This window comes from Zea mays, chromosome 9 (assembly GCF_902167145.1).
Source record: "Zea mays cultivar B73 chromosome 9, Zm-B73-REFERENCE-NAM-5.0, whole genome shotgun sequence".
NCBI lineage: Eukaryota > Viridiplantae > Streptophyta > Magnoliopsida > Poales > Poaceae > Zea > Zea mays.
The window spans coordinates 128,460,036-128,474,157 of record NC_050104.1 but is presented as its reverse complement, the minus strand read 5'-3'; the positions used below and the strand labels follow the sequence as shown (position 1 = coordinate 128,474,157).

General features: G+C 42.6%; 1 protein-coding gene, 1 long non-coding RNA gene and 1 other non-coding gene across 3 annotated transcripts; 1 reads left to right on the top strand and 2 right to left on the bottom strand.

The window, feature by feature from the left end:
- Positions 1–361: 361 nt before the first annotated feature.
- On the bottom strand, positions 362–4,547 carry LOC100193677 (Transcription initiation factor TFIID subunit 9). Its single transcript, NM_001348774.1, has 2 exons — positions 4,075–4,547; positions 362–996 (listed from the first exon to the last, which is right to left on the bottom strand). Exons 1-2 carry the CDS (start codon positions 4,384–4,386, stop codon positions 634–636), a joined length of 675 nt encoding a protein of 224 aa, NP_001335703.1. The 5' UTR covers positions 4,387–4,547; the 3' UTR covers positions 362–633.
- On the top strand, positions 4,540–4,621 carry TRNAS-GCU (transfer RNA serine (anticodon GCU)). Its single transcript has one exon. It is a non-coding gene; the product is annotated as a tRNA-Ser (tRNA).
- A 3,260-nt stretch (positions 4,622–7,881) lies between these two features.
- On the bottom strand, positions 7,882–8,943 carry LOC118473391 (uncharacterized). The gene is made up of 2 exons (XR_004852758.1): positions 8,726–8,943; positions 7,882–8,303 (listed from the first exon to the last, which is right to left on the bottom strand). It is a non-coding gene; the product is annotated as an uncharacterized lncRNA (long non-coding RNA).
- Between the last annotated feature and the right edge of the window lie 5,179 nt (positions 8,944–14,122).

The window sequence follows — 14,122 nt, the reverse complement described above, 5'->3', positions numbered from 1 at the left end:
ATATTCAGCCGGCTCCTTTTAGCTACCAGCTAACAATTAGCTGTCTAGATCTAAACATGCTCTTGATAAGTCTAGTAGAGCCGTAGAGGACGACTTTTTTCGATCTCGGTCTAGTAGAGCACGTTGGGTAGATGTCACCAGTCACCACGGACCCATGGCTCATACCTCAGGGCCACTTACCAGGGTGACTGGGATACTCTACCCAACGTGCTCTACTGGACCATTTTTTTTTAAGTTCAAACATGCTCGTTTCAATCCTGTTCCTGGATAAACATCGCAATTTGGTGCCATCATAACTCATTGCTTGCAATACTGATGAATGGTGATGCCATTTTTGTCAAGAACATGTAGAAGACCCGGATAAAATTACACTAGCAGATATTAACCTTTTAGTGTGCAAGTACAAAATACACTACTAGAACTGTAGAACAGTCACTTTCCTTCCTTCCCTCCAGCAACGTTCTTGCAGGCAGAAACTTATGCTGCTGGTGCTGTTGGACTGCACATCTCGTGGTTAAATATGTGGGTGGTAGTCAGTAAGAGCATATACCACTACAGCACTATCTCTTCAAAACATGATTCACCAGACTAGAGGGTGGGGGGAAAGATACTACAGTCTAACCGACGAAACGGTTAGCCCATGTTCAGCTGGTCAATGGCCATCCGAGGACGCTTTGCAGCTGCAGCTGCAGCTGCCACAGCATTAAGTTGGAAGGAAACCCTCTGACCATGCTGAGGAGTGTGCTGCTGTTGCTGCTCCTTACTACTCTGATCCTGCGAATAGGATGGATTAGAATTCGCCGGGTTACTTGGGTTTGGTTCTTCAGTCTCATCCTCTATTTCCTCATATTGAGGTGGCGGCTTCAACGGAGGCAGGAGTTGGTAGTTCTGGGCCAACAGTGTGTCCTGCTCAGGTGGGAGGGGAATCGAGCCAGGAGGAGCGATTGATTTGGGCAGCGGCATTCTGTTCCGGCTACGGGCCAGCTCAAGGAGAACCTACCAAAGAAGACGAAAGAACTTGTTAGCCTGAAACAGGTATGCACATGTTCTTTGCAGAGAAAACTAGATCAACTGAACTTTTCAGGAATCCAATGAAACAACAAGAGCTTGTTACTAACCCCAGATTCAAAATATTAAGTAGGCTACGACCACAGAAGACACATCAAGACATGACTTCCAGTGTTTCACAACTCTCTTACCCTTTTTAGTTGTGCTAATACAACATCCAACGACTATGTTTATAAATAAATGGATTTATCTGTACCAGGGAGTCTAGGAACATAAAAAGGCGATATTAGATCCCTGTATACTAAGCATGATCTACCGGCATCACAACTTCTTATTTCAAGGTGAATGCACATACTTAATACCATAACAGGCTTGTACATAAACATAATGTGTCACCGAGATTCTCATCTCAAGACAAAGAGGTAATGGGCTCGTGAATTGCGGTAGCCCACTTGGAAAATCTGAAGATCAACCAACATGCTCTGGATTTTCTAGTGGGATGATTTGAAGATGCCTAACAATCAAGCTTATTAAAACGATAAAACGTTGGAACGCTCATGGGTGAAATTTTGGTCTTTTAAACGTTTAAACTTTGTTTAAACGTAGTTTTAAGCAACATAGGAAAAATACCAATATATCATAATTTCAGACAATAATATGAAGTTAAATACCAAAACAGAGAGGTTAGTGGCTTACCAAAACTTTACCCATGAGCTGGATTGAACCCCTAAAGTAACTAATAGACCGGACCCAAAAATAGCTAATGGTCTAAAACGCATAAATCACAGCGTTTTACAGTTTAGAACGCCAAAACGCTAAAACGTGATTTCAACCTCTAATTAGAGTTTTGACGTTTAAACGTAGTTTAAACATCGTTTAAACGTAGTTTTAATAACACTGCTAACAATGACTTCTTTGGGTGGAGTAGTTCTTTATAAACAGACAAAAGTTATGTAGTCGTGTTCGCTAAATTGGACGGCAAAAAGGACGTTTTGGTTGCTGGTTCAGCTTTTGGTTGATGTTTCCTACTTTTATTTCTTTGCATCTGACGAGAACTCTTCCAAATATATAGACTATTCCCTAAAGGTCAAAATTGTCTCTAAGAGAAAGAAAATATAATAGCCTAATGCAACAGAGTACTCAATCCTACAAGTATCAATCAAGCATTATCTACATCTAATCATCTATAATTTCAGAATGCAACCAGGTGGGTACCTTCAAATTTTATTAGGTATAGTATAGGCTATCCATCTTTAGCTGAACCATTTTAAACTTATGTAGAAAACGAAGCAATAGCTGTAATTTTCCCATTTGAAAGGTAGTTCCTAGACATTATGGGCAAAGTTCTTTTAATAATTAAAATTGTTATAGGCATAGGAATAAAAAGTCACCATTCTGCTAGGCAGCACAGGGATGACAAGCACCATTTTAGAATAGATAAAGAAGCAGCTTTAGAAACTTCATTATATCATTCATAAAAGAATTTATTACAACACATAAATTTTTATAGTAGTGGTCGTTTAGAATTCTGAATATTCTCTTACCGGTTATCATGGTTTTTAAAGCGGTATGGCGAAACAAGGCGTTGGACCACCGCCTGGACGCCTAGGCGATGCCTTTTAAACAGTGCCAGTTATTAGGCTGTGCGCAGCGGTAATCGCTAGCCATCCCCCTCCACTTGCATGCCGGCTGTAGGGGGCACCCCACGGCCGCAACGGTGCCCCCTACAACGCCCCCTACGCGTCGGCCCTCTTCTCTCTCCCCCCAGATCTAGCGTGTCACTGTTCATCACCCTAAACACTGTGTTGTGGGTCCACGAGTAATTGTTAGTAGATAAAAAATTGATAGTTGATATAGAAAATGATATTTTATAGTTGTAGTGGGGTATAGGGGAGTATTTAGGGGGAACCGCTGCGGGAGATGAAAAAATAAGGAGAAAAATAGGGGGGAAAAGTGATATATGGGGAAAAATTTAGGGGTAACGGTTGCGGATAGCCTTATATGTTTTGGATTATGATGTTATTGTCTCCTATCAATATGACATTTAGTATTTGTCCTCCTTCTGAACATACTATCTGAACCTATGCTGTAAGTCGACATTTCCACATCTCTATCAATGGGATTGAGCGGGGACTAATTAATAAATTTAAAATACATATCACCCAAAAACTAAATAGAATATATACTACTTCTTGACTAGAGACAACAACAACAACAACAAAGCCTTTTAGTCCTGAACAAGTTGGGGTAGGTTATAGTTAAAACCCAACAGAAGCCACAAACCAAGCTTCATGTATGTGGATAACTGTTTTTCATTCGCTCCTATTCAAGGCTAAATCTTTGCATATATTCCATCCTTTCAAGTCTCATTTTACTTTCTTTTCCCATGTTAACTTCAATCTTCCCTACCTCTCTTCCCCATTACTATCGTGCTTAGGATCTTAATATGCATTGGTGCCTCTAAAGGTCTCCGTTGGACATATCCAAACCATCTCAATCACTATTGGACAAGTTTTTATTCAATTGATATTACCCTAGATCAATTCATTCCGAACTCAGTCCCTTTTTATATGACCACAGAACCAATGCAACATAAACACTTATCTGGTGTCTTTTCGTAGGCGAACACTCTGCATCATACAACATGGCAGGTCTAATCGCCGTCCTATAAGATTTGATTTTTAGCTTCTAGGGTATCCTCCTATCACATATAACCTAGAACATCAGATGCTTGGCATCATGTTTCCTCCATCATACTTTGATTGTACGGTTAACATCTTCATTAATATCCTCATCTTCTTCAATATTCAGAACTTCGTGACTAGAGAGATGTGACTATGTGAGGAAAACACTTATTAGTATTATTAACAAAAAATGGTAACGAAATCCCAGGTTCTCGGCCAACTAATCCAGCAAAACCAAAACTAATTCAAAACCAAGTTTGGACTACACAAGCAACACAATAACTAGGGTTCGTGGACTCGATCGTATAACACATCCCAGGGAGAAAGCAACGATTAGACTGAATTTGACGAAATTTAAGAGCAAAGAGGGTAGGATTGGTACCTCGCGCGGCGGCGGCTGGGAGAAGGAGAAATTGACCTTGGCCTGGATGGCGAGGCGAACGTCGTCGGCGTCGATCTGAGCCTTCCCGGCGTGGTCGGCGTAGACCTGGGCGTCCCCGAGCACGTCTCCGACGTATCGGTAGGCCAGGTCCAGGAACTGGTGCACGACGCGGGGCTCGTACTCGCCCTCGCGGAGACCCATGGAGCGCAGGAGCTCCCGCACCACCCGCGCGTCCCGGGGCTCGTCCGCGACGGAGGCCCCCGCGACTGCGGCGGTCGACGGTGCCGATGGACGCGCGGCGCCGGCGTCCATGGTTGGAGCGGTTGTGCGTGGTGGCCTGGTGGGGTTTCGCCGTTCGTGAGTGTGGCGTCACCGTGTCAGTGGCTCAGGGAGTCGGCGTTGGACAAAGAGATGGTTTTCCAATTAAAGTTAAATAACACAAGTTTTCGCATACTAGCACGAAGCGACGCTTTGGCCGAGTGGTTAAGGCGTGTGCCTGCTAAGTACATGGGGTTTCCCCGCGAGAGTTCGAATCTCTCAGGCGTCGCATTTTTTTTTGTATTTCTATTTTTTTGGAAAAGCAATAAAAATGGAGGACGGGTGCATAGTATAGTAGAACAAGCTCAATGAACGAATAACGTTAGATATGGTTGTGTTTTTTTTTACTGCTTCCCATCTTCCAAATTATAGGTCACTTGTTCATGTGAGCTTGGTCTATGCCAAATCTATGCAATTTTGAACATTTTTAGGGAAAAACGAATAAATGTATAATATTGAACAAAATCATTATCAATGCATATTTTGTGGTGGATCTAGCGAAATGTCTGTGTATTTTTCTACTATATATGCTTAGTCAAAGTTAGATAAGTTTTACTTCAGCCAAAGCCAAATGATGTGTATATGATTTATAAAGGAGGGAGTTATTGTCTTTTGGTAAAAAAAAATAGAGGATGAGTTTTGAACTTCGCGTCAGCAGATTTTCCGACAACATGAAAGCTAACTCAACCATCAGCTAGCGCCATATTAAAGAAAGAAAAAGAAAAAGTGTTATGCAAATAAGGTCTAATTTGGGTACTCTAGTAATGAGTGAGATTATAATGTATTGAGATGTATTGAGAGAGTATTTGATCTATTGGAGATTTATACCCTCTCCAATCCCTTCAAAACACTCTAATCCCAAAGTATCCAAACTAGGCCTAAAGGTGGGGTAGAGATGGGGAAGAAAAAGATATGAATGAAGAAAATTAAAGTAAAAGAGAAGAAAACTCCAGTGTTGTCAAGATATATCTCCTAAACCCTCGCGCCACATGATGGAGGGAGTGGGGGTCCTGCCCCCGCGACGGTCATGGTGCTAGGAAAACCAACGTACGTCCCCTATAGTGGGGAGCTCCGGACGGCTAATTAGGTGCCTAGTTTATTTTGGATAATCCCGTCGAGGGTGTCGACCTCTAGTCCCTTCGCGAGGAGCTAAACGAAGCGAGCGACAGAACCGAGAAGTCATTGCAGGACGACCTTTGTTAGCTCTTCGTCATGCGCCAGAAGCTGGCGGTGGCGACAAGCCGCTCATAGGTGGTCGGCGCGAGAAACATTCCATCTTCTAACGATTCACCTCTCTACCTTTCCATTTACAGTGGATAAATCTCATTTTTCCGCAAGCAAGAGAAGACGTGGGGCGCTCAGTCGGCAACCTGCAAGCAGCAAGGAGCGAGGCCACCGAAGCCCGTGCTCGTGCTGCGTCAATCCAGAAGGTCTAACAATGGCCTGGCCGAGGCGACGACAAGGGACGCGGAGTCGGTGGCCCTTGTGCGCCTTGAATGTACGAAGGTGGTTTCCCGCCTTCACGTCCTGGAGCAAGGAAAGGAAGTTCCTGAGGCCCGCGTCGTGGCCTTGGAGGAGGAAATGAGCGGTCCGGTGAAGAAAGAAGAGAAGCTTCTGGCCTCTCTGGAAGGTAGGGTCCTGTATGGCTTCACCCTAGAGCCCTCACCCCATCGTGGCAAGGCAAACTTTCCTCGTTGTACCGCCCGAAAAGTTTCGTGTAGGACGAGAAGAGGCCCACAAATCATCATATGAAGGGTCGGGGCCCATATGGATTGCAATTTGTCGCCTTATCTTGTTGGCCTCGGAAGGCAAGGATGATCCCTGCTCCACACCTTGCCCTGCGGGGTGAGGGTAAGGCCGCGCGAGTGCGTCGGCAACGACGTTTGGGTTTTCGGGTGGAGAAGGTCATATGGGTGGCACCTGGACCATCTCACCGTCGTTGTCGATGACGAAGTTTAGACTCCCGTAGCGGGCGATTGCCCCGAGAGTGAGGATGACATGGGGGCCACAACAAGCTCTCGCTGTAGCGTTGAGACTCTTGGGAGGAAGGGGTCAAGCTTCTGGGGCCATGACCCTTTCCCCTTCGGTGTTGAGGGCGAAATTGAGTTTCCCTAAGTAGATCGTCACTTTAGGGATCTGATCGGCATTGCGATCGGCCATCTGGAGCCTAGAAAGTTTGTTAAGAACGTGCAAGCCCCCTACATGGCACGCCAACTATTGGTGTTTCAAACCTTCGCTCCAACAAGTAAATTTCTATGTGGGTGTTCTGGGCTCTAGACGGTGTGGTCGGTGGGTGCAAGGTTTATACTGGTTTGGACAGAACGTCCATACATCCAGTCTTCGGCGGCTCACGCTACCGACACATTTGTCTCTCGATGCTCGTATCAGGGGTTACAAGCAGGCGAGAGAGGGAGGAAGGGCTCATAAGTCTCTTATGCGTGGGTGGACTTAAAGACTACAGGACTAGAGTCCTACGCTAAGCCCTGGCTCCGCCCTCCACGTCTTCAGATCTCGCTGAGCGTGCGTGGTTGCTTTCCGTCGAGTGTCTTCTGTTATGGAGCTCTTTAGGGTTAGCCTCCTCGTCTATGTGTGTTTTTTAGGCCTCTTTCATGTCGTAACCGACCTCCTCCTTTTATAGGAAAAAGTGGGGGTCGACAACCGACAACTTCCTTGAGAAGGAGCCATTGTACCATGGTAAAACCGAGTGTTTTACCCTGGCGAGGTCGTGTCTTATCACTTGGTCGTCTCTGTGCGTGCTCATTATGACTGACGGCATGGGCGGCACGGGGCCTTGGCGCCATCATTACTATCTTTGTGCCACGCCGACCCCTGGCCTTCGTAGCCTAGGTCTAAGTGTGGCTCATCGCGTTGCGGGCCCTGTGGACGGCCTACTCAGGCCTAGACTCGATAGGTCATGAGTGCGCCACAGCCCGAGGGGCTCATAGGCCATGAGTGCACTGCAGGCTGAGGTGCTCGTAGGTCTTAAGTGGGAGCTGGATCGGCTCTCTACCGCGGGTCGATGCTAGGCGTAGTTAATGCGGCCGACCACTTATGGCGGGTCAGTCTTGGGCAAGGCGAGGAATCCACTCGAGTGGTTCCCTTCGGCTCGCCCGACCCCCCTCTGTAGCTCCGCCATGCCTGACCCAAGGCTTGGTGCCTCAGGGTTTATCCAGGGGTGGGTGCTTCCAGGGTAGATGATTTCCATATTCCCTCGCTGACTCTGGTGGTCCACAGTAGTTCGGTGGTCCTTATCCTGTGCACTCTTTCTGACCGATGGGCCTCAGGAACCCGGGATCTTTTCCCCGACAACCATCTATATACTACTCTATATATTTTGCCAAGAACATACTCCACTACTATCATTCACTACTTCGATCTTGTTTGGAGGGTGTTCTTTGCGAAATGTATAGAACAACAAAAGGATGTTAGATCTAGGATATATGATCATAATACTCCCTCCGTCCCAAAATAGTAGTCGTTTTAGGGAAATTAGTGGGTTCATACAATTTTTGATGCATGTATTTTGTATGTGTCTAGCTTCATCTTTAACTATTTAAATATAGACATAAAACTAAGACTTAAAACGACTACGGAGGGAGTATAATATATGCACCATTTGTATCAAAGTGCTACGTGCATCAGCGAGTTTCGTCTTGAGTGGCCAAGAAAAGTGATATGCCCACAGTTTTCTCATATAAAAGTAAAATAGGTCAAACAACATGGACCTATAACTTGTGATGGGTTGCTGCGCCACCGACGTCCAGGCCCACCAGATACGTTGACTGGACACGAGGAAACGAGCCCGCCTGCATGCGTGCAACCCAGTCCATTTTCTCCCTTCCAGCCTGCATATCGGAGACGAGGAAGAGCGAGGTTCTCTGCTGGTCCATACTGGCTTGAGCCAAGCGCTCCTGCACTCACCAACCAATCACGCATATAATGAGGCCCTGTTTTGGAACAAAGTTTTTTGAAAACGATAGTATTTGAAATACTACAACGTACTTTAGTCAAGACAATAACACAATTTAAAATACTACAGTTTAAAAATTGAGGCACATACCTAAGTTTATAATACCTTAAAACATCTACAGTTTTTTTTGCAATACTTCAGTTTTGAAAATAAAGATTTTAGCTAGCTTGCCAAACATCATTTTATATATATTACTGCAGTATTTTTTCAAAACTGTGAAAAAACTTCATTCATAAACACCCCTGAATTGTCAACGGGGCTAACTTCACATGTATTTTTTCCCTTGGAAATGGTCTCTTCTCATCACATTGTAGTATTGAATTAACCCGAATCCTGTGAATAAGGTCGTACGCACGCACTCACGCAAGCAGGCAAAGATGAGCGCATCGGAGCCGCGGTGTCTCCTGAGCCCCGGCATGCGTGGGCTCTAGTACTAGTAGTGGAAGGTTCTCCTTCATTCTCTCTGTCGTCCTACGTGGATGGTTCTCCGTGACTTGAGCCGTAGGACCAATTCTGACCGAATCGAAGTCGCCGAATTCCAAGGCGCGCGGCGGACTTCTAGCCAGTGTACCTGCGTTGACAGTACCCTGATAGGATAGTGTATATGTTAATAAAGGGACTGAACGAAAGGTTCCCATTAGTCCAGCAAGTTACCCTGATTGCTCATCATTAAGGCCTAAGGACTCCTGGTCACAGCGCATGCATGGCTCCTAATCAAATGTGGTGGTATCAGATTAATAATTCTGCCAGATGTCTGGGTTCCAAATTATTCTAGGACAAAAAGCTTGGCTCTTGTTCACCTCGCCGATGCATTTCTATATATTTATTCGTAATATATAATAATGAATGCATAGTTGCATAGAAGAGATGTCTAGAGCAGTCATGAAACGACATGTACTATCTCCTTTTTCGAATATTTGTTGTCCGCTAGCTTATTTTCAACTAAAACACGAGAAATAAAATAAGAAAAGGGGAGTATTTTATATACATATCATCCATGCCGCCTGTGATGGGTATCATCGCACGTACCCACCACATGCTTTGGTTTGTCGCCAGATCATAGTAGACCTTTCTCTCCCCAAGCATTGTCTAATCTATGCAACCTTTTCTTTTACAGGATGCGTGTGAGAAGAGAAACACTGAGCCAGCCAGCTGGCTGTGTTTGTCTTGGCGCTTGACATGTCTTACTATTATTAATTGAAGACTTCAACATAGGATTGTTTTAATTCACACAAGACACACTCAAAAGAAAGATAAACTCTACAAATTCACACACAAAAATTAAAAGGTTGTATCCATTGGTAAGCTATGATTACCCTCGATAATAATAACAAATGATGAGGTATAATCTGCTTTCTAAAAATTACCCACCTCAACCATTATACAAAAGGGTAACAACCGAGCCTCCTAGGTCTTTAGATCGTGATCCAAACATAGTTATATATTTAGCACTTAGATCCTCGTGCAACTTTACCAAACCCCCCTATAGGGTTTAAGTGCTAAACGTACACCTACGTTTGGATCATATATCTAAAGGTCAAAGAGGCTCGCCTGCACACTTGCATGCTTGTTCTTAAATTACCTATTTAAAAGACTATTAGCTCTATAAATAAAAGCAAGTTCAAAGTAAAAAAAATACATATTGTATGACACAACTCAGACCAATATAATTAAGCATCCATGTAAGATTGATGTAAGATACTAAGAGTGATATAATATTTAAGCACTTATGAAAAAATATCATCACCGCATCACATACCAATGACACACACAATTCATTTTCCGTTCTATTAACACTTCATGGATGGAAACTATTACTTTAGATACAATTTGTATGATTTGACAAAAAATACATCATATCTGCATTGGTAGTTATTAATCATGAGCACTCTAATTTTATAAATAATAATTCACAACTAATTATTCGATAGATGTTAAATCTCATGAACACCAAAACAACTATTTATGTCATTGTAGTAACTATGACAGTGTTCCTTGAAGAGAATATTCTTATACGAACTCGTCCCTCCTTGTCCGTCGAAAATGAGCAGACTATCTCAACCCCTCTTGGTGCCATTGGACTCCATTGAAGTTGTGTTTATTCTTCCTCCTCATTTTGTACCCTTCTTTTGTGCACACCACCACTAGGCCACCCCCACACCCCACACTCCCATACTGCCAAGTAGGCCCACATGTTACCAAGCATGCTCTCGCGTCCTGCCACCCCACTAAAGCAGGGCTAAAAATCTCATTTTTAGTCTTGTTTGTATGATCTGGTACTAAAGAACATATTATTATCGATTGGTGGCTACAAACAACATAAAAATAAGCATATGATCTGACACACAAGTAAGCCACAAGTCATAAGTCACATGATTTTTGCATGAAATATGCACACATATGGCCTGAGACTTTGTGTGTTCCCTCCTTACTACTTTGTTATAGAGCTACTTGTGACTAGTAAGGAGATGCTTTTCTTTTATTTTAACTCTAGAAGCGCCTTTAAATAGGTCGGTGGAAAAATCAGTACTAAAGGTATCGGTTTTTTGCCACCAACCGGTACTAAAGGCTCTTCCAGCTTTAGTCCCGGTTAGTGCTACCAATAGATATTAAAATAGACTCTTTAATACTAGTTGGAGTCACCAACTGATATTAATATGTGCTTGAGAGATTAGTACCATTTGGTGGCTCCAATAGTACTAAACTCAGAATTTTAGTATCGATTAGAGCTATCAATTGGTACTAATGCTCCTCCTAAAGTCCTAACAAATATAACTAGTACCAATTCTTGTGTAGTACCAGTTCTAACTCAATTGGTACTAATGCTAGGAGTCTGAAGCCCCTATCTACAGTAGTGCTCGCTCCCCCCCCCCACAACCATGGGGACAGGCTTGCAATGATGGTAGTGGCAAGCTGAGATCGCAGGGTTGGGTGTACTTCAGTAGTGGACCGAGTCTTGAGAACCTAGGGCATGCAACCTTAGGGGAGTGAGTGATGGTAGCAACATGCTCCATGGGAAAGATTAGAGGAAGAAGGTGAAAATGGTTGATGTGTGATCCCCACTCTAACAATTGCTAATAGAACCTTATTTTTCAAAAAAATAGAGAAAATAAGGTTATAACCAAGCACAACTTGATTAAGAGGAAGATATTAGATGTTGCTTCTTTCCACTTTTACTTTGAAAAGGAAATTGATAACCATGTATTCTTTGAATATATTGCACAATTTTAGATAGCGAGTTCTTTTGATTCCGTAGCCCATTTTGACTTTATAATAAAAGGAATGGTGTGTTGAATATTATTACTTTTACTGCTTTGTGTGGCTTGTGGGAATTGAGAAACAATATATCTTTTCAATTTTCACAAAGTGGGTAGGAGTATGGGTGCTTTTGAACAACATTGTTGCTATGGATTAGAATTGGATAATTCTATGCCATGAATGGATTATTTTATAGATCAAGGAGAGGGATTCAATGGTACATTGGCTACCAATGCACCATTACACATATGGTTCATACTTTAAAGCTACAATGGTGATAAAAGGCTTGTCCCAGTAGAACTACACCACTAAATAATGGTGAAGTAATTATCAACATTAGTTGTGCGATGTATGCTATTGTGGAGCTCAAAGGATGACTATAAGAACATCAATGATGGTTCATAATGTTAATCGACGATGATCATGACCTTTACACATATGGCTCATACTTTAAAGCTACAATGATCATGACATATACACGAACAAATCATACTCTAAAGCGGTGATGTTAACATCCTATCAGAGCCAGTTGTGAACTGACAATGATGACCATGATCATCATCGTCGACAATTCAATACCGAGGGCCAAAACCGATGGTGATGGATAGTTTCGAACTGGCTATGATGGACTATATCTATGGTAGTGCCTTATAACTCATCCCCTTTAATATGTAAGGGGGATGGAAAACCTCTTCCAGCTAATAGCAATCGATCGGACATGATCAGATATCACGAACACCCAACAGAACCATTCTAATGTTTTTATTTAGCTCATGCTCCACCTCATGAATATTAGTTTTTTTTGCATATATTAGATTTAACCTAAGACTTATTGACTGCTCAAAAAAGTAGAGATGGCACTCTTTGTGGGGGGGACACATGTTGTAAAATTTTAGAACGTCCAGGTACAAGGGTTGATAGACTAGATGAAAAAACTATGGCACACGAGGTCCAATATAACACTAATTCACCTATTTTAAAATATAGTTTACTTTCGCTGTGTTCTAAAGTCAAACTACTCTAGGTTTGATTATTTTTTAGAATAATATATGCTAACATCTCCATGTTCAAATAGTTACATGATGAAAGTATATTTTAAAAAGCATTTAATTAAACTAATTCGATGCTTTATATATTGGTGTAAATTTCCAAAGGATTTTGTCGAGCAACCTGCCGCAACAAATTAGCTTGCTGCAGGTTTCAACTTTTTCAGCTTCTGGCCATCAGAAGCTGCTGTAGACTGCCAAACGCTCTTCTTTTCAACCTGCTTCTATGAAAAAAAAATAGTACCTGTTTGGCAGGGGCTTTGGCTTTGGCTTTTCTCTAAAAAAAAGACAGAGTTCTGCCAAACACCTTTTTTAAAAAATGACTTAGTGCGAAAAGTACCTAAAAACCAAAGCTATTTTTATACTGTGCAAAAGAAGCCACAAATAGCTTCATCGGCTCTGACTCTGGCTCTGACACTTTAATATAAGGAAATGACTCTGGCTCTAGGATAAGCCGTTTCTGACAAACGATTTGCGAAATAATTTCAGGTCTACTATAAAGTTGCTTTTTAGGAAAAAAAAAAACTTTAACTATTTTTGGGCAACCGAGAGCCCTTCTAAACGGATCGTAAACGTGAACATAAAAGGAAACCGTCACTTTCGACTGAGTTGTTGCGCTTTCTACGTAATAAATCCTATAAACTATTTTATCTTTATTCGCACTAATTTTCATGATAATCAAATTCTCTATACATTCAAATTCTTCTCACAGCTAGATTTAAAAAACTCTTAAAAAAAGTTGAACCAAACATACCTGTCATCTAGGTGTTTTGGGCAAATTGTGGCAAATTGTAGTACTAATGCCGCTGCAGGCTTCAACTTGGCAGAACGTCGAGGCGCTTCAGAATGTCTAGGATTTGACGTGCCCTAAATTCCGATATGCTGTCTCTTGTAAACAATGATGTGGTGGCGGTGGTGCTGCGTGTTTCGGTCAAAAGGGCCGTGCGTGCGTGCATCAGCGCATGCGTCAATAATGCACTGGGACAATCACACTAGTGTCGTCTCTTCATGTGCCCGAATCTTGACGCAACATCTTCTAGGCTACCCTCATCGATACTCGATCGCGCTTATCACAGCTATAGGAAAAGGCGCCGATCGATCTGGAAGCTGTTAGAATGGTCCATGTCACGTTGCACAACTTCCCTTTTCATGTCACAACTCGAGAAAGGCGCCGCCGATATATATAGGAGCTGGTTTCAGTCGTAATCTAGCTACTGCCGCACACAGAAAACCAATTATATATACTCCTCGCACAAAAAAGCCTTGCTTTGCTTCGGTTAATTAGATACAAAGTATTGTTTAGAACATTACTAAAATAATATCCGCGTGTTGCAACGGTACACTAACGTATTTCATGATATTGGTTGGGAAGGGCGAGGTTGTACCCGTAATACAATTAGTGGTTGAGCGAAGTAAACCTGTCATATAGACTCTCCCAAAAAAAATACCAATAATA